The sequence below is a fragment of the Rhipicephalus microplus genome, chromosome X (genome assembly GCF_043290135.1).
Source record: "Rhipicephalus microplus isolate Deutch F79 chromosome X, USDA_Rmic, whole genome shotgun sequence".
NCBI lineage: Eukaryota > Metazoa > Arthropoda > Arachnida > Ixodida > Ixodidae > Rhipicephalus > Rhipicephalus microplus.
In genome coordinates this window covers 324,455,507-324,475,706 of record NC_134710.1, presented here as the reverse complement: position 1 = coordinate 324,475,706, position 20,200 = coordinate 324,455,507, and the positions used below count along the sequence as shown (strand labels likewise).

The 20,200-nt window shown below is 44.2% G+C and overlaps 1 protein-coding gene across 4 annotated transcripts in view; it reads left to right on the top strand.

Annotated features, from left to right (window-relative positions):
* Window positions 1-20,200, top strand: part of Zasp52 (Z band alternatively spliced PDZ-motif protein 52) — a 100,960-nt gene that overhangs the window by 62,988 nt on the left and 17,772 nt on the right. For 3 of the 4 annotated variants that reach the window (XM_037413669.2, XM_037413667.2, XM_037413668.2), the window contains exons 6-11: window positions 2,767-2,965; window positions 5,038-5,123; window positions 6,864-6,966; window positions 9,902-10,181; window positions 13,919-13,984; window positions 16,728-16,815. In XM_037413669.2, coding sequence (XP_037269566.2) covers window positions 2,767-2,965; window positions 5,038-5,123; window positions 6,864-6,966; window positions 9,902-10,181; window positions 13,919-13,984; window positions 16,728-16,815 — 822 coding nt within the window. Of the gene's footprint in view, window positions 1-2,766; window positions 2,966-5,037; window positions 5,124-6,863; window positions 6,967-9,901; window positions 10,182-13,918; window positions 13,985-16,727; window positions 16,816-19,388; window positions 19,476-20,200 lie in introns of all 4 variants that reach the window. The other variant, XM_037413670.2, reaches the window with a different exon arrangement.

The following is a 20,200-nucleotide window of genomic DNA, read 5'->3' as shown; positions in this document are numbered from 1 at the left end:
CGCACTATAGCTTTGCATCGAGTATGTTTGTTCTGTACTTGGACTTCAATATGTATATATAACATTTGGTGTCGATAATAAAGTCCGAACGATAAGTGAATGTGCTGCGTGTGTGGTTTTTACAAAGCTTATAATTTTGTGTGTGAAAACTAAAGCTACTTTTTAAGCCTGTTATTAACAGTCAGCTGTGTTGCCAAAAGGTAAGTAAATTATTTGTAGTAGAAATTATGCATTCGATTGTTCCCATTTGTGAGTGTGATCGTGACATACATTAGTACGACGAGTGCCTACGCGCCACGAAAGTGCTGCTGACTTTCTTGCGGGCCTGAAGCCTGAACAAAACGTTGTAAATATTGTAGTTCACGTGTGTGTGTCTGTATGTGCTATGTGTTTATCAGTGTATATATCATAATCATCACCCAGCACATGCAGCAGCATGTCAGGCTTAAAGCCAGACAAACATCTACAGCTCTTCATTAAAATATTTTTCTCTCTTTCGTATATTGGCAGTGTAAATTAACGAATCGTAGGGTGACATTCGGATGACGAGGTCTACGCGTGAAAAGCATTTCGAGCCGCAGCACAGGCCCGTGCAACAACGCTCCTTTAGCTATGAACGATCTATAACGGTGGCCCCAACTTGAGACTTGCTGACTCTGAAAACACATGCTTTTGTCTAACTACTTTATTAAAAACATTATAGCGTAGCTTGAATTAAATTCATGATTTCGAATTTCTTCGATTTCAAGGTGCTATAAACATGACCTTTGTCTTTGTCCCCCCCCCCCCCCCCCCACACGCACACACACAAAAGGGTTTGTCAACTTTGAAAAAAATTGTCAGTAAAATATAGATGTCTGATTAAGACTGGTGTACCAGCCAAAACTATTAGGTGAAAACGCTTTTCTAGGAAGTACCGTCATCTAGAAATTATTATTGACCTGAAATTCTACTGTAGTGTTTACGGTGTGCTTGAAAAGTGTTAGAAACGACGCTTTCTGATTCGCAGCTATTTGGCCGTATTCGAATGAAAACGGCATAGCATCCTTTGCTGATGTATCGTTACTTAATCAGAACGAACGTTTAGGGCACATTTCTAAAGGCGAGCATTATTGTGAGAGCTACAGAAGAGCCTTGCTGCTTGAGAATAGAAAAAAATGGGGGGGGGGGGGGGGGCAGGGTGCTGATGGTATGACTGGCATCTCTAAATTCCGTTGACACGCCGTGGAAAACGGATACGGGGGAAGTACAGCAAACAGTGTTTCCAACACCGATTAAAGGGCGATAATGGTGTATTTTTGCCCCAACTTCACTTTTCGCATCAACAGAACGATCGGTAAATTCTAGGTGTGCGTGCAATCTGAGAGAACATTCGAGCACCCAAGGTTGCCAGTTATTGGCCTTAACGTGCAGAAACTGCGATATGATTGACTCTGAGGTACGTGGTCACTCATTATCGCTTTTATTTCGTATTATTTTTTCTCTTCCTGCCAACTTTTCCATTCACCAGCACAGGGTAGCACACCACATGCAACCTGGCCAACTTCCTTGCATTTCCTTTGCATTTACTATCGAGCCATCACATTGGAGCCGGGTGTGACCACACACGCTCGCGGTGCTGCCGTCACGTATTGTGCACGACCGCGGTGTGCGACACGTGCGGAGTATTACGGAAAAATGAGAAAGATGACGTCCGACGTCACTTTCAACACTTTCAAGCACGTGGATGCCCTAAAGTTAGAGCGGGCGAAGCATGCAGGCTGCTGTGGACCGAATATCTAATGCCAGCTGAAATGCCAAGAGCGACGTATCAACGCAACCATGCGAGAAAGAAAAAAAAAACCGAAACGTGCAAGTCGTCTTTTTGTTTTTATTACAGATTGTTTCTGTTTGAAAAAGCGTAATAGCAAGCGTCTCAAAAGGACAGCTTGGACGATAGTAGAATCAGTTAATAGAGTCTCAACCTTATAAGGTTGAGACTCTATTAAATTAAGCATACGTACGTGGCCTCACAGATGCAGCTCCAGGCTGCAGCGCGGACAGGCTTGTGTGTGTGTCTGTTTCGTAGTATTATTATGGAAGTGACTGAGCCTCTTGGGCAGGGACGACCGAAGAAAACGTGCACCTTATTCATATAACAACGTTTAGTATTACTAAATGAAGACGTAGCAAAAATTTTGCGAAAACAAACGATGTAGCATTGTATTGGAATCAAGTGCTCTCATTCAAGAATGCGAATGCTGCCTTCGTTTGCAGTAGTACAGTACTTCATGATCGATCTCGGGAACCTACAAATACCAGAAAAATTAAAAGAAAATAAACAGCGGCAAAAGTGGCGTTCTATTATGTGATTGTACCGAGTGTGCCTTCTACCTGCCAACTTTTTCACAGTAACTTTATGGATGTAAGAGCGGCAGCTATGCGTAAGTATCACCCATGCTTGAATATCCAGTCTAGTCTGAGATCAAATTGTTCAAGGATAGGTCCTCTTTCGAAGGATAGTGGGAGTGCGGCGTTGTTTGCTTTCTTTGACACTGTACCTTGCTCGCTGGCGCGCCTTGAATTAAGAAGTAAATCGCTACCAAATAGTATCTCTTTCTTTTGTTTTCCATTTGGTGGACAGTATTTTAGTTCACGCATAATCAGAGGGCGGGCTCTCAGAAAGGGACCAGTGAACACCGTGAAAAGAAGAAATAAATAATAATGTAGACGATTGTTCAGCTGAGTGAAATGACCCGTTTATGTTTGCGGGTCTCTCCACTGCAGACTTCTCGAGTGGCGGAAGCAGCAGCCCCGCGCCGGGTGGGCCCTCGCCGGTGGCGGCTGCCAGCAGCCCGACACCATCACCCTTGGTCAACCTTCGCCACGTGGAGGCCCCAAAGACGGCTCCCGCTCCACCAGCAGGCCAGCCCAACACCTCCGTGGGCGCCCCCAACACGTGCGCCGACTGCGGAAGGCTCATCGTGTACGTACCGCGCCACACCCGCGGTCACGGCACGCGTGTGCCACATGCATTACGGGAAGCGGGACGGCCCGTGTGCGGCGCGCATCAAACGCTGAACGACTCCGCCGGTGTGGTGCCACCGTCCGCTCGCCCTTATAACGCTTGTCACACGAGAGATCGTCGTCCGGCGCTCGTGTCGCTGCCCTTCCTGCGCCACTTCCTTCGCTCTGTCACCAGTAAAACTGTGCAGTACAGCGGAAGCCGATGAGAGTCAGCTGGGGTATGAAAGGAAAGATGCGTTTGCCCTCAAGTAAGAAAGGTTCGCGAATGACCAGCACTTTTGCGATGGCGAACAACGCAAGTCGAAAGACAGGGTGTCGGAGATGCTGGCTAACTGAGAAATATTTGTCCCACTGCAATTATTTGTGACTGTGGCTTCCCTCTTGATTGTCACCGGCCTTGTATCGCGCAATATTGCACCGTTTTAGTGAGACACAGCCCGCACTTCGAGCTACGACAAGTTGCTTCTTTCGCTTATTGCGCCACTCCCTCGTCGTGCTTTCCGCAACACATTCATGAATTAAAGAAAATGCGCGAAGCCGGGCTTCAGATTTCCAGAGACGTCCGGCTTCGGGAGTGCTTTGAAACAAGGACGAAACCGGAAAAAATGTCAAAAGCAAACGGAAGAAAGGAGAGAATCCCTCAATATTTTAAGCTGGTGGTGGCAGTGGTGCGGTTAGCACGTTGGTAAGTGCTGATAACAGCAGTAATTCGTATTCCTGAGAGCATGAGTGAAAAAGGGAACTCGGGAGAGCTACCTTATATGTGTGGGCATGTGCGGGGGAGGGGGGAGGGGGGAGGGGTGGATTGTTAGGCTGGTAAGCACGCGTGTATCGCGCGTCTCAGAATAGAAGAATTCAGCGCACGCATACCCGAATTTCTACATTTGTTCTATTTCTGTTGTTGCTTTTTCTGACTATGAGTTGCCTATATTTACTTCCTGAAGCTTGGCGAAGGATAAATCCGAGGAAAAATTTATTACGTGAGTGTCGAGACTGGAGTGGAAACCAGAAGGATACGTCATGATTTGCGAACAGCTTTCAGGCATTAAACACCCCTCATGCTTTGAACTCTTAACTGAACAAATGGTAGACCTATATAATTTCTTTTTGGTATTGAAGACATTGGTTGTGAGGGAAAAATCAGCCTTGTCCGTGAGTGAAAACTCGAGATAGGCGCAAATGCATAAGCAATGAATATCTTTGGTTCGAGTGAGAATCTAATCCCGGATTTCTGCGAGGCATGCAGGGGTTCCACCACAGAGCCAGCGATGCCATTGCTTGAAAGTGTTTCGGGAAGAACACCGTATGATTACCACGTAGTGCGAGGAGACTCCTTAACGCATCTCATACTGGGTGGTAGTATATAGCATATTGTATGCACCAGGCGTAAAAACATATGAATTGCATAGCCAGTAGTTTGTTTAAGAGCCTGGCAATTACAAAGTGCATAGGCATACCTAATCATCAGCAACAGCGTCAGAAAACTATGGAAGCGCGTGTTGCGATACGTGTATTCTTTGCCGATTGGCAAAAGAAATAATGATGACGTAGCGTGCCTTTCCCAACTTCAGAACTCGCACTAGGACTTCTTAGATCGTTTGAGAGGACCAATGTTCCGCGTGTACACATTTTTCTTTCTTTGCGGCATGGTTTGTAGTGTGTACAGCAAGAAGCGAATTTAGGCCAGAGATTGAGAAGGTTATATGAATGGGGCCCGATTACGCTATCACGCTCAACTCTTTTGCACGCGAAAATATAAAAAAAAAATTCTTCAAGTTTTTTGTTTGCGCGCAAGTATACACTTGACATGTGAATAATAGCCGATAGCCAGTAATAGTTATGGAGACTTATATAGAGACGGCTCTTTCTTTGTAAATGCGCGCACTGTCCGCATTACGTAAGACGCTTTTGTTTTGCTAAATAATTGAACTTTGCACTTTGTCATCACCATTGCATGAAGTGCGGCGATAATAAGTGTTTGCGCCTTGCAACAAGTAATTTATGCATATCTCAATTTTTTTCTTGTTACAGAGGTGTGTTTGTTCGCATCAAGGATCGCGCCCTGCACGCTGAATGCTTCCGTTGCGCCACCTGTGGAACTTCTCTGAAGAACATTGGTAAACATTGTCGTGCTTTCATAACGACGTTAGGACGCTACGCGTACACTTGGATATCATTAAGAGGCTATCCACGATGCATGTACTGTCATTAAACTTCGGAGACGCTCGTTCACGCTCAATAAACTTCGTAGTTAACGCGATTCACCTACGTCTGTTTTTTTTTTGTTGTAAGTATAACGAGATGTAAACAAGCAAAGGAAGGTAATGCATTCGAGTAACTCTTCCTTTCACGCTATATGTGGCCTTGAAATGCCTACAGTCTAATCATCTTTTAAGGCAGCTCCGAGCTCTATCTCGCAAATTACGGTTCGTTGGGCAGTTCGCACTAAGGATTATAGCATCATACCAGTCGATAAATCTGTTAGAACTAGAAGCATAATGAGTTACAAGTGCGAAAAATAATTACAGCGCCAATTGCAGGTGTACATGCAAATGTATGAATAATTGATTATGTCATGCTTTCACTGACGATGTACCTAAATAAGATGGTTATGTATTATCGAGAGCAAGATATATGCTCTGTGACAGAGTATCTATCTGCCAGGCGTGAAATCTATCTACGACAGCATTTATCTACACTCTTAATCGGTGTCGCTCAAAATGCTAGATATAGACTGGACACATGACAATTTTTACTTAGTTTTCTGGATATAGCCAGGAGTTAGCCAGGATCAGGTTTAGAGCTTACCAGGCGTGATGGTTTTCTGCTTGAGGGCGTTTATTTCACTACAGCACAAACTTCTATAGCTTACAGTAAACTTAACACAGTTTTAGTCGTTGCTTGTCTTTTTAGTTCACACTCGCATACCCGGTGGACACGGATAGCATCAGGTGGGCTGAGGCAAGCGCTTGTGCCGTCTTTAAATATTGATTGTATTTTATATTCTAGGAATCTTTCAAGGGGTGGGGACAGAGGGGGGGGGAAGTTTGGAGTTGCCAGTTTGTTTTGAAAAAGGATCTCTCAAATAAAGAAAATCCATTTTCCTGTGCAGGAATGTTTTTGAAAAAATTTGTATTTTCGTTCGGTTTTCCACTGAAGCACTCATGACAGCGTTATGAGGAGAGCTGGCAGCGGTGTCTGTTGTAATTAAACAACGTAACAGAAACGGCGACAGAATATCGAGGTATCGTTTAGCCTTACAAGAGGCAGAGAAAGATATTACGGCGCAGTTTTAACAATAGAAAATAGGCTTAGTTAGCGCTGCGCTGTGCGCTGGCCACGAGCTTGCGTGTTCCCTCTAACAGTGGACCGTACTGTAGGTAGGTGCCTCGTGAAGTTGGATAGAAGTATGTATTATTTAGGAATGTTCCGCCTACAAGCACATGCGTTCAGGAGCTTGTGTACTCTACAAGGTTGACGATTTCCTGAGAAGTTCAAGGTGGTTTAGTGGCTAAGATACTCGGCTGCTGACCCGCAGGTCACGAGATCGAATCCCGGCTGCGGCAGCTGCATTTTCGATGGAGGCGAAAATGCTCTACGCCCGTGTATTCAGATTTGGGTGCACGTTAAAAATCCCCAGGTGGTCGAAATTTTCGGAGCCCTCCACTATGGCGTCTCTAATAATCGCACGTTGTTTATGGTACGTCAAACCCCACATATCAATCAGCTCACACTGTACAGCGTAAACAGTGCAAGTGCTCGGCGAGTCTAGCATCTGCACGTGCTTTCGCGAGTACGCACGGAGGATGTTCAGCACGCGTAGAATTCTGATCTCGGCGTTTCATGGCTTTCTATAGGATACTTCAACATCAAGGACAAGCTGTACTGCGACATCCATGCGAAGCAGGCCGCCCGCCACATCGCGCCTGGCAGCAACCTGGAGCCAGTTCCCGTGCCACCGTGAGTCAAAGTTTGCGTGTGTACTAGTTAATCTGAAGTTTATTATGCCTAAGGCTAACATAGACAAAAAAAAACAGCAGCGTGAACGCAGAAAATCATGCGCTCGTGTCGGTTGACGATTTACACAACAGGTGTTAGATAAAAATGTGCTCGTCCCGACGAAGCAGATCGCTATAGTTCTAATCAGCGTTTGCTGAGACCATGCTGAGTAGACCTTAAGATAATGGTAAGAATATGGGCAGAAGACCCAGAGACTGCCGCGCTGTTGGGTTTCTTACACATATTTACGCATACAAAAGAAACTATCTTCACGTGTGAACTTTCTTGTAATTTTACATTTTTTTTTCTTTAGCGTGCGCGAAATTTTAAAGGAGCACTGACATCAAATTCACTCATATCAAGATTTTTGCGTCAACGAAGAACTATCGACCACCAGTAGTGATTCGCGACCTCTAACGCAACTGAGGGAAAATACCTATCACTTTTATTGACTGATATTACTGGTATCTAGCACGATTCAAAACGGCTGGCAATCCCGCCATTTTTAGCTCTGTCGCTATCAGTGGTGCTACCTCACGGTGGCGTCCAGATCGTGCCACAGCTGACCACTTCTCTAGAGAAAAGAGTGACGTTAGGCTCAGCTGCTTCGAAAACATCTGGTCTGCTAGGCGCACAGATTCAGTCATGCCTTGTCACCTGTATTGCCGTCGTCGCCGTACAAAATGTCGACTAGGCTTAAATACGACAGTATGGAGCTTTTAATCGCCGCAATCTGCGACGTCGCGAGTCATTTTTGCTTCGATCGACCCTTTGCAGAACAGATTCCAAAATGAAACGTCGTTTCAAGCAGCAATAAGGAGGTGCTCGAATGAGGAGGTGCTCAATGAGGAGGTACTCAATGAGGAGGTGCAGCGATGAGGAGGTGCTCGAATGAGGAGGTGCCATGCTCGCTAGTGCGTTCAAATTAGCGATATTGGTGTTTTTTGGCGCGCAGAGCATTCAGGTATACGAAAAGGGGTCAATAAAATATTGGTAGAGGGAATGCGCACCAGTGGAGAAATAGAATACGTTCCATGCTTGCCAGGTTCTTCTTCGCGCTTCCTGATGGCCTCACCTATGCGGCTTCTCACGGTGGCGGCGGCAGTGACCCACGTGGTATTTCGCGGACGTAAAAAGGTCTACAGACCTTGAAATTCACTATTAATGATACCTGCGCGTGACTTGTTAGCAACGATATCTGTTCATACGCTACTCCACTTCGATAGCTTTTAATCGTGTTGGCTTGTAACATACGTGTAATGACGAGCCAGCTTCATCGCGCTTTTCCCATGCTTCGAACCAGATGACTGCAACTCACAATAGTTCCCTGACATGGTGACTCTTGAGCCCACGTTGAATCGGGCTCTTTTCTTTCGCCGATCTTTCACGGGTGTTTTGCATCTTGGTAATTTCACGAAATCATTCAAAGCAGTGCAACGATCAGGCATGACGAGTGAGCGCGTTTCCAGGCTTCGATGCCACGGCAAGAACACTCGGATTATAGATGTCATCTCTATTAGCACATAATCGCTCAGGATATGTGTGGAATGTATCACAACGAACACGTAGCACTATAGTGTCGATGTCGCAAGGGCATTCCATTTTCCATTAAACTCTCGTACGCTGTTTGCCGTCGAAAGAAAATAACGTCCACGTGACGTTCAATAATGTCCGAATTTACCCAAGAGGTAAATTCGGACATTATTCGGACAACGCACACCGAGCAATCGAATGAAGGGCACATCTCAAATTTCAAATTTGATGTGAGTGCTCCTTTAAGAACACACTTGGTGCAAGTCAACTGACACGCCCTGTATACTGTAGTCAAGGAGGGTCGATAGAGCGTCGCTATCACCTCTACAGCGGCCCTTAATAAATTTTTTCACACACATTGCGTTTCATTGAGTTTCTCTTAAAAACTGTCTTTCGTGAATACATTGTTTTCATTCATAATTTGCAGTCTGCTATCCCTGTTCACTGCGACACCCGCAGATTACCGTGTATAGCTCTACCGAACACGATAAGCCAACAACCGCATGGTTTAATCTTTTGCGTTAGCTTTAAATGAACGAACCAGTAGTATATTAAGGACTCTGCATCTTTGGTTGGCTGCGATACGCTTTCAATATTTATGCTTAAGAAAATACGAGGAATCCTATTTCTGTTAACAATTCTTAAACGGGGCTTAATGTCTTTAAAACTGCAGATGGGATGTGAGGGACGATGAGGAATAATTGACTTTTATCCCCTGCGGGGCTTTCACTCCTTATTAGGCAGATATGTTTGAGTAGAGACAAGTTTTGGCAGTGAACTCAAAGCAAAATCAGACCCCTGCGGCTATAGTACACCGAAACAATTACCATTATTAGCGGAAGCACGTGATAAACCTGCCACTGCAGCGGCTACTAAAAAGGGTTCTCTGTAAAATAGGGGGTGAAGTAAAAACAAAACAAAATACGTGTTTTTCTTTTGTAAACGTATCTTTATATATCGTCTGTGAAGATAACGGCAGACTGGTGCAGGACGAACAAAGGTTGCCATCAGCGACGGTACTCCTCCCTGTGGTCTAAAAACAACCCAGGGACTTTTAATTGAACCAGACTCGGGAAGAATACGAGGACGTAATATATAGCGTGAAAACTGCGCGACCATTCATTTCATCGAACTGAGTAAGCGAGGGAGCAATCAGCATCTTCAGAAGTTTAGTTTGTTCCCAGAATCCGTCATAAACGGTTTTGTGACTGGTCGTCCATGAATATCAAAATAAACTGCATGCGACTTTTTGAAGAAAACAAGTGCCTGTACAAGAGCGATCGCTTCCATTGAAGTGTACTCTCTTCAGCTTGCTACGTGCGTAAACAAATGTCCGAAATCAGTGCCTCCTGCATCTTCCCAGGGGCGGCCACATCCCGCAGGGAGTTCCGCTGGCTCCGGCCCCGGCTCCGGCGCCAGCTCCGGCCCCGGTGCCCGTAGCCCCGAGGGCTCCCGTCGCAGCAGCAGCCTCGTCGCCGTTGTACACGCCGCCGGCGCCCAAGTTCACTCCGGCAGCTCCATACACGCCGACCCAGGCGATGCCCGCCGCGCACTCGCCGGTCGCGGCCGCACCGCTGGCTGACCAGCCGCCGCCGCCACCCGACAGCCCCGGCATCTGCTATGACTCCCCCGTTGCCATGGGCGTGAGTAATCTCCGCAAAGTCTTCCAGAACTAGGGGCTCGCGCCGGCTCACGCGTCGCCGCTTCCGCTCGCATCGACAGGAAGCCAAGCCCTGCGCGGTTCAGGACTCGCGTCCCGTGCGCGGCGTCGTCACGCGACGCGGCCGGGCGACGTGTACACGGCCACGTCGACGACCACCTAGGCGGCTTGTGATGTGCAGCTTAGGAATGCTCGCGACTCGTCTTTCCTCTGTGTCGGTGCCCCATGCTACACCTATTGGCGTTGGCCATGGTGGCCGATCGTAATAAGGATGATGGAGCAGGTTTTTACGCAGTTTTTGGTGTGGTTAGCTAAACTTTCTGTGCCAAACTCTTACTTATTCTGAAAGGACGCTTCTGCTTTTGTTTTTCCGCCCTCGGACATAACTACACATGAGCTAGCGGCATTTTCAAACGGCTACCTTTACGTTAAACTCATCACATCGGCAAAAAGGTAACTGTCGCTGCGTATCAGTGGTCTGTAACTCAAAATGATGAGGACAATGTCAACTAGTAAACAACTAGTAAACTAGTTGTTTACTAAACTGTTGTTTAAACAACTGTTGTGTAAACAAGCAAACTGTTGTTTAAACAACTAGTAAACTAGTAAACTGATAAGGCTGTAATTCGTTGGGGATGTCAGCCCCTAGGGTAACCCTTGACGGACAACCGATGTCCTACGGTTGAAAGCCATCTCCGTTTTGTCTTTTTTTAGGAAGTCACAATGCGCAGAAACTTTCCCTTAGAACTTTCCTGGGTGTAGCCGTACACGTTAAAGCGCTCAGAACTTCAAGAATTATAGCACTCCGCATGAATATGCAAGTAAATGTACTGACATATATAGATAAATTAAAAGAACACTGATAGCGTATCACATAGATAAGCAAAGTTTGCCCTTATATCGTACTTCACTAGCAGTGTAATAAAGTAGTTTCGAGGAAAAAAAAACACCTGACAAATTAAGCGACACCAGCAAGATTTTTTAAATGCTAAAGTTGACGTTTTCTTGGCTCATTTTTTTTTCATTTCAAACTTATGTGATGTTTACGTTTACGCGCTCACGTGTGTCTGTCCAAGATATTTAGGCAGTATGTGTGATATTTCTTTTTTTCATAATTTTCGTACAAGTGATGATACTCTGCCGAACGTAACAAGCCAGGTGATCAGAAGGTGTTTGCATTTTCCCCCCTCAGGATATTGCATTGAAGAGTGTTAAAAGAAGTACCTGCAAAATACTCAAGAGTTTATGGTTGTTCTGTGCTTCATTAGCGCACCTACGGGTTTCTGTATTGAGCATAAAACAGTGTACTACGTACTACTGTAGCAAGCTTTAGTGGTTGTTTTTGAGACACGGCAGCTTTGTTTCTGAAACCATCTTAAAGACTCCTTTCGTAGTCATTTACTGCAGTACTGAAATTGTTAACAATCGTTGCACTTTTGTATTGTAAAATGAGATGGAAGCATGAAAATTGTGCTGCCAGAGTTTGTTTTGTGTTTGATTGTAAGGCAATTATTTTATACATGTGTGGAAGAGAATGTGCTTTAGAGAACAGCAAGTCTCTTGCGTACGCCATTTAGCTCGTGTTCGGCTGCCCTGTATCGTCTGTCCCGCGTATAATTGCCCCGCTCGTTCGGCACTGTTGGCCACGTCCCGTCTCTTATCCTACGTAGTGCTGTTACGGATCATTGTTTTATCTGTTTTCTTGGTATGAGCTTTGCGCGATACTTTTTTATTTGTGTACATCGTGGTAAACCTGGTGGACCGCACTACGATACCCGACCGAGGAGTGTTAAGAACGTCATTTTCGCTGTGTTGTCCATCGTGTGATGAAATGCTTTTCAAATAAAGTGACAAAGAAATCAACTGAAATCCACTCTGACCATCTTGGGTTCTGTTTGCTCTCTGGTCGTCGTCACGTGCACGAATAAGAAGACTAACAAGTGTAACAGATGCACGACGGGATGAGCGGCTGGAAATGCCTCGCTCTTAACGCTCCTCACAGCCTCACGAGAATGTATCTCTGGTCGCGATCTTGCAGCGCGCGGTGTCTGGGCGCGCGCTCGGGCTGCACGCGGCTATAGGCGGCACTTCGTGGTCTGGTGCTGCGGATCGAGTAGTTGTAGTGTGCACGGCTTTTCAGAGCGAGTGTGGCTCGACGTGTTGCTCTTTTTCGCTGCCTGGCCCTGGGCTGATGGTGTATGACTCCATGACTCCATGCTTGAGCCTAACAACGCGTACAGCTTTGTTCCGCATCTCTGTTCTTGTTGTAATTTTTTTAGTTGTTCATCCGTTTATTCGGACTGGGATACTCACAGTGTGTGTGAAGCGTTGGCTAAAGAGTGCTAAAGTACGCGAGGTACTTATAAAATGCAGTGAATGCTGGGTTTATTTCAGTCTCTAGACAGAAGTGCACGGATGTAGAAATACATTGGCAGAACCGCTTGCTTAATATGATTAGGAAAATAATACTACGTGAAAAAAAGAAAGAAAATAAAAAAGCCAGCCACTCTTCTCATTGAATAGCGGGTGCCCGTCAGCCAAAACGTAACTTACAGAGCACGCCAAGTTTTTTTTTTGTTATCTTCGAGAACAATGTGGAGGCCTAAGAACAGCCTCACTTCTGTAAAAAATATGTTACAGCATTAGGGAAGTCTAAAGATTGCTAGTACTAGTTTCCTAAGTAACACTTTCTAAGGGATAATACGTCAGACTCGATCGTTTTGTTTACTTGATGACGTGAGTAAGTTTTAGTGAATAACACCTCAGGTTGTTTCCATTTTCGAAATGGCTATCTCAATTAAATCATACGCTGTTCGCAATATCTATCTAAAGATATGACTAGTAATAAGCTCACAAAGATCTACTCTTGTTATCAGCAAAAAATTAATATTCATGAGGGCCGCACACTTGGTGCTTGCACATGTCGTGATCGCTGTGTCTTATTCTGGAATCTTTCTTTTTTATCTTCGCGGTGTGTGAGTTGGAGTTTGCGTTAAGTGACAACAAACTGCATGCTTAATAGCCAACAAATGCTGCTAGGAAATTAGGCAAAGTCACGGGATTCTGCCTATGGTTTATCTGCTCGCTTGCATACGAAGCTATGTGGTTTGGCGACAAAAAAAAACGATAAGAAAACTCAACGCGCTGCGTTCACCCCGCGAGGCGTTAGTTTCGGTAATTTAAAGTGCTAACCAGCCAGTAATACCAGCCTTAAGGGACGAAAAACAGCTTCAAATGGTGTCTTATGCATAAGACGCTCAGTGTTCAAATAATAAAAAAAATGTATGATACTTTTTCTGGGCAAGAATAATGACTTGTTTGTTCAGAATCGAAATTATTATTAACACATAAAAATGGGATAGCACAGGGAAGAAACGGCCAATTTAGTCCAGTGTTGTAACGAATTCTGTGGCTCTGGGACCTGTATATGTTTATATGTCTATTGCGTGCTGTTTCTTTCTTCAATATATTCGGGAGGCATGTCAGGCTGAAATTCGAAGGCCTCAGAGAAGGAGTAATGGCTGTGAGAAGAGAGTGCATGTTTCCTTGTGCTTTCGTGTAGTGTGGTGTGATTTGCAACAGCTACGCTTGAACGCGCGGTTTGTGAGCTAGCTGCATGCGAGCCGTGTTGACTTGCACATTTGAACACCCCTGCATCTTGCTGAGTTTGTCGCTTTGGTCTCTTTTTTTCTTGCGGCACTTCTGTTGTTTCCTGGACAGCGGTCCGATTTCCGCCAGGTGTCAGCGCACTCTCCCGTGGCGGGTTCTAAGCCGCAGACTCCGCAGGTAAGGCGTTCCAAGTGGAAGCCAATCCTATTAAGACTTTACACAACTACAGTGGTGAATGAAAAGCAAAAAAATTCTTTCCTGCGAGTAGCAGGCGAACTATACATGCACATCGAGCTATCAACGTGCACATCTCGTACAAGCCACTGTTATTGGTATCTATTGCGCGAACTAAGATATCTTCGCGTAAAGCGGAGGAGAGCCTAAGCTTGCTGACAGGAATGGGAAATTTACTGGATTTGTAAGTAACATGTCATAGTCAAGTTCTTTTCGCAAACAGCATTTTCGATAGCGCGGAGCCTGGGCTCTTGCATTACGCTACACAAGCTAAACAAAACAACATGAAAGGGCCTATTTGTGGTTCCTTGCAATGGCGCAACAAGCGTAGCTAGACGCCCCCAAAACAATACGAAAATTTGACACGAGATGCGACGAGCCATGCTGCAGTATGTGTACGAGATGCGACGAATGCTAGCAGCATGTGTATGCTGCTGGTGTTGCCCGTCCTCAACGTCTCAACGTAGTGACTTAGCGAAGTAAACGAATACGCTTCATCCTTTAGTGTATTGCTACTATACTTACTTAATCTTGGCGCTACTGTGCTGGATAGGAGTCAAATACGACTTCAGGGGCACGCAAACGATTCATTATTGCTCTGAGCAGTTCATTCTCGCTTTTATGGACACTATGGCACACGTGAAATGAAGGACAGTTAGTGCACACGAAAAAACAAGAACAAACGCAAACATGCGCACGCTCTTACGTTTCTTTGTACTTTCAGCAGTACCCATGGAGAATACAAAGGAGAGTAAGAGCGTGCGTACGCAACCAGCTTTGTGTCCCCGGCACCAAAACTCCCTATTGCGCAAAACACTTTGCAGCTTATGGCTAGGCCAATAACTAACTTTTTGGTCGTGTTTAAGTTATTGCGAATGACTAGCGACTGATTGTCTGTGCTATAGCCTGTAATGCTTGTACAAGGCAAACAAGGAGTACGCCCGCACATTTGATGCGTTACGTTCAATCGCAAGGCGACAACGCTTACTGTCATGTCGTCGCTCCACTGAAAACACGCACATGGTTATTGATAGAGCAGATATATTCAATGCACTTGTACGAAGCTGAAAACCTTATTATTACTCTTTAGAGCTTGGTAAGTCGCACTGCGGTCTCACACATGCCAGCACTCCATGTGGTGAAATGCCCGAGACTACCATCTATCTCTCGGCTCATACAAGGCCGAAATGCAATCTAACCCCAAAGTTAAGCACGTATATGTGAACAGCGTTAGTTCTCCCCATACACGCATACAATGAGAAGGACGGAAAGAAAAATACATCTTTTATGCTTTTCTTGACGCCTTTGCTTTTCTCTCTGGTGGGAAAGCACACATGGTCTACAACACACGCAAAAAATGTCTGGCAATAATGAGTTAAGAAACAAGCTGAAGTTAATCGAGCGCAAGCGCCTTACTTAAGCTATTGACTCACTACACTGTTTCATTTACTTGTGGGAACGCTTAAAGAATTCCTAAATATCACGTGTAAAGTATACGCATCACTAAAATTATTGATATGAAGCTTTCGTGAAATCCGGCTTTACCTTCTGCTTGGATTCAAATGTAAAAAAAAACGATCATTTATCAGAAATCGCCCTGACTTTTAAACCAATTCCTCTATCACTAAAACTGAGATTCACGTGAGGAGGCTAGTCACCTGACAAGGCCTCCTTGAGAAAGATTTTGAACTTGCAGACGTTTGAAAAAACGCTGCTGTCACATTCTTATTCAATAATTGTGAAAAAGAGAAATAAATGCTTGAATATTGAGTGGTCGGCTATCCCGCAATCACAGATATAGCAACAGCAACAACGTAAAAAAAGAAAACAACTGGCACTGCTGAACCTGCCAAAAAGGCACTCATGTTTCACAAACTTTTCATTATCAAAACGTTTTTTAACACCAAATCTAACAAAAAAATGACTGTGAGCCAACGCATTTTGTTGCAGACATTCAGTACGTGCACTGCTGCTATGTTTAAATCTTGTAATATGTTGATGAGGATTTTGACAGCCCTAGCAACAATTTAAAAGGTTACAATGTGTGTCACAAAGAAATAAATTTACAAGTTAATGGTTGGTTAGATACCCTGTGTTAACTAGTAAATACTCATCTTTACTTCTCGTTAATAACGCCTGACTATGAGAATAATCCAAATGAGTGTGTAATAGCTACATGTGATTGATGTGTCTAAGAGTTACTTCAAAGACAAAGTGGTAACCTGAATAGTCAGAGTTGCATCAAGTGCCCCAGAGTATTTGGCATCAACTAAATGTATTAAGACCTAGGTGATGCCTCTTCTGAAGAAATTGATTTTAGCCCATATTCAAGTGTGTCAAAATGCTTCTTCTCGCTCTGCATTAACTTCTCACAAAAATGTTTTTCAGGTATATTTTTTTGATGTTCCGTGCTGTGTGTGCACCATGATTATTTTTGACGTCATTAATCTTCGTATGACTGCACTCGTAAGAGGTCTGGAATTGAACGCCGCCATACTTGGGCTTCACACTGGTAGAATATACATACAAATATGGGTCACTGCTCTGGAACAAGACAAACGTGGTAGAGGCTTATAACACACCCATAAAGCACGAGAAGAAGCTACAGCAGTAAGAAAACAAACGGACAGTGCAAGAACGCTTTCCCTGGAACTGACGCCCCTCTTTCCGTTTGCTCACCTGGCAGTCAGCGAAGACGACTCCACCGTTCGGTGGCATGACACCACTGCATCCTGTGACAGCACCTGTGGCCGACGCCCACCGTCCGATACCAGGTAAGAGCCGCGAATTCAGAAGATACTTACGTGTAGCGTGTACGCGTTGGCCACTATACGGATGTTTTGCATGCTTTGTTGGTGAGCCCGTTCACACTTAATGAGACCAAAGATTGATGAGTCCTTTACTGAAAGTGTTGCCAACTGCCCATGCACAATCAATCCATCAATCAATCAATCAATCAATCAATCAATCAATCAATCAATCAATCAATTAATCAATCAAGCAAGCAAGCAAGCAAGCAATCGATCGATCGATCAATCAATCGATCGATCAAGCAAGCAATCAATCAATTATGTGTATAGATGTGTGAACAATTACATCTACGATCTTCAAAGATAAAGACATAATGCCTAGTTTATTATCCCCAATTTATTACACATTCATTCTTTGCAAAAAAAAAACGGCAGCTACATCTATACAAATAAACAATTTATAGCGTAACAAATATTTTTTGAATACGATATCTTTTTTGGCAGCTGTTCCCGTTTTTCAGTACTGGATATTGATACTTGATATCAGAGAGGTTTGTTCTCTGCATTTATGAAAAATAAGCTCTACGTTCTGTGAATGGTAACGCTGTTTTAGACTGCGTTTTTATACTCAGCAAGAAAGGAATCGTATTTCAATCATTTTACCTGTATGTTGATGTGCTTTCCAAGTTTGTGAATTAAACGCACAGTGTGAGCTTGCAGCAGTTTTTTTTTTTGTTAAGTGATGAGAAAAAGGATACAGTTCTAATTACCGGATCATATAGGCACGCCATGTGTCACGAGCACATTATTGTAGGCACTGCACAAATACTGTCAGTTGATCAACTGTATGAGTGGTGGTTGCCTAGCGGCTCTCCAATCATAGAGGCAGCAGCGTCTCTAAACTACATGTAAATTTACACGTATTTCTCTCTGCATGCTTTAAAAAAATATATCTCTATCCATGTAAACTGTTACATAATTCATTGAATTGGTCACGCCCAAACAAGTATGTCATAAAATGAGAACCTTTTTTTAAAATTTGGACATATTTAGCACTTCAACTAAATGAAGGAAAATGTGCGGAGCTAATGAAATTTTCAGCCTCGCATAAAGTATTTACTGTTCAGCGGGATATCATTCCTAAACTGATACCAACCTACAGCGAACTTTGGAAACTGCCAGCTGGAGGAGTGGCTGATCTAGGGTGGCGTAAGAATGGTCACGAACGATGTGTAGGTTTTTGTTTAATTTTATTTGTTGCGTTTAGTGTTGCCGTAATTATGTCTAGCCCTAAGTGTAATGAATTAGGCAGGACACACATTCAAGAATACATTTCATCAACGAAAGCTGATATATTTTATCCTCATCCCCCACCGTGCAATCCTTCCCCTCCCGCCCCTGTGTCTGGTCAAACTGTACTACTACAGTGACTCAGTTAATTCATCTTGCATGTTGTTACTGTCTCGTGTCCTTGTGTGCACTCGACATGAATAACAACGCCACGTCCGCAAAGTGGCCAAATGCATACAGTTTCATGCAGTAACCTATAGAGGAAACTGTTGCTGACATCGTTGTAACACCTTGGGAATGATGGGAAGTACAGCCTTCAGCTTGCATATTGATAGCTAGTGAACTGTCCAAAGATTTTTATAGCGCTTCTGTTACGTTCTTCGCGCTGCGTGGGTAGTGGGGTGCGGTGCGAAGCACTGTCTTTGTAGCTGAAGGATGCTGAAAACCACTAGGTATATTCATCTGCTGTCACATTGCAGCTTTACAATTTATATTTGTCATTTTTAGCACTCATTGCTTCGCATAGATGTAGCGTCCAAGTCCAGTTCAAAATATTGCATAGAGATCGTATTTTCTTAAGGGTGCGTCTTGCCAAAAGTCGTTTAAATCGCCTGAAAGATGACGGTGAAGCAAAGTAGACGCCACATCAAGCTCATTTGACTCGAAGTCTCGTGAAAACGGGAGATACCTTGGGGGCAGACCACGTGGACAGACGCACCTGGCATCGCAGCAGACGATACGTTAAGAATTTCTCACTCAATACTGTACTGTTATTTTCATAAATAGGTAATGCGTACCTTCGAGGGTGAAAGACGCGTGTTTGTTTTCAAGTGTTGCAAAAATATTTCAATATATCCTTATAGAAAATCTAGAATACAGTGGCAGAGCAATGCATACCCTGGTGGTGAAACCTGTCCAGGTTTAACCTCCACCTTACGGCTTCTGGAACTCTTCGCAATAAGTTTTACGTTCAAGCGAATAAAGAAAGTTTGAAGTGGAAGTAACTTCATATTACTTTGTTCTACATTCGGAAGACAAGCGTTGCGAATCTCAAGAGCGTAATCCTTCTGAAGCATATCCGGACCTGTACTACCCATCATTCCCGTGGGGTACAAGTACCGCTGGAGGAGCCCGCATAAACAGTAGGGCCAGATTCCCTTCTAAATATTATATTGTGAAACTCTATAGACCCAAAGGGTTGCAGTGCGACGGGCACAGGTGTGAATGCTAACAGCACGCGCGTCTCGTATTGATGAACCGAGTGAATTGCAGTGTGGCTAACAACTTGCATGGCCCGGTGCACGCAGCCGTCACAGCGACCCCCACTCCTTACACAAACGGCATTGGCAACGGACATGCGCATGAAGAACCAGAACTCGAAGACGTCCTGGAATGTTAGTATATGTTTTTTATTCACTCCCGCTGCTGGATTACTAACAGCGAATCCTAATAGTGTGCACAACAATGTGAAGTGTGGACCATTGTTAAAGGGAACACTCGATTGCACACCATCAATATCGCTGGCCCTCAATGAGCAAGTGGATTAAGGAACAATCTGCACGCAAGTCAATAGTCTGTCAAGAGGAGTCGCAACTTTTAACCACCAGTAGCCTTATGCATATCTAAGACGCTATGATTCCGTAAGATAGCGAAATCTAAACATGGTGCTCGCGCAGGTGTTCCCTTTAGCAGTGGACCCGTCTGTACATATTACAAGTGTTGTCCTCTCAGAAGTTGGTTTTGACAGTTTGCTCACTTTTATGACGTTCACTCAACTTTTTCTTAGTTCATTTTATGTTTTTCTCAGTTATTACGGTGTGCGAATGAGCATCGCCTTTAAAAAAAGGGTAGTGGTATTTAAAGGGTACTGAAATATTTAGCTGTTACTTTTAAGGAAAGTGATAACTTTTCACGCATAATTACTAGTCAATAATTTTTGAACGTTTTTATTTAAATTACCTCTAACTCTATATTTATGTAGTTAAGTGTAGAGGAAAATGTAATAGGTCAACTGAGTAATCTGCACAAAGCTCTCACTGTTGTTAAAGCAGGCACCACAGGTGTTTCAGAATAAACGACAACAAGGCAGATTATCAAATCCTATACGTTCTCTTTCATC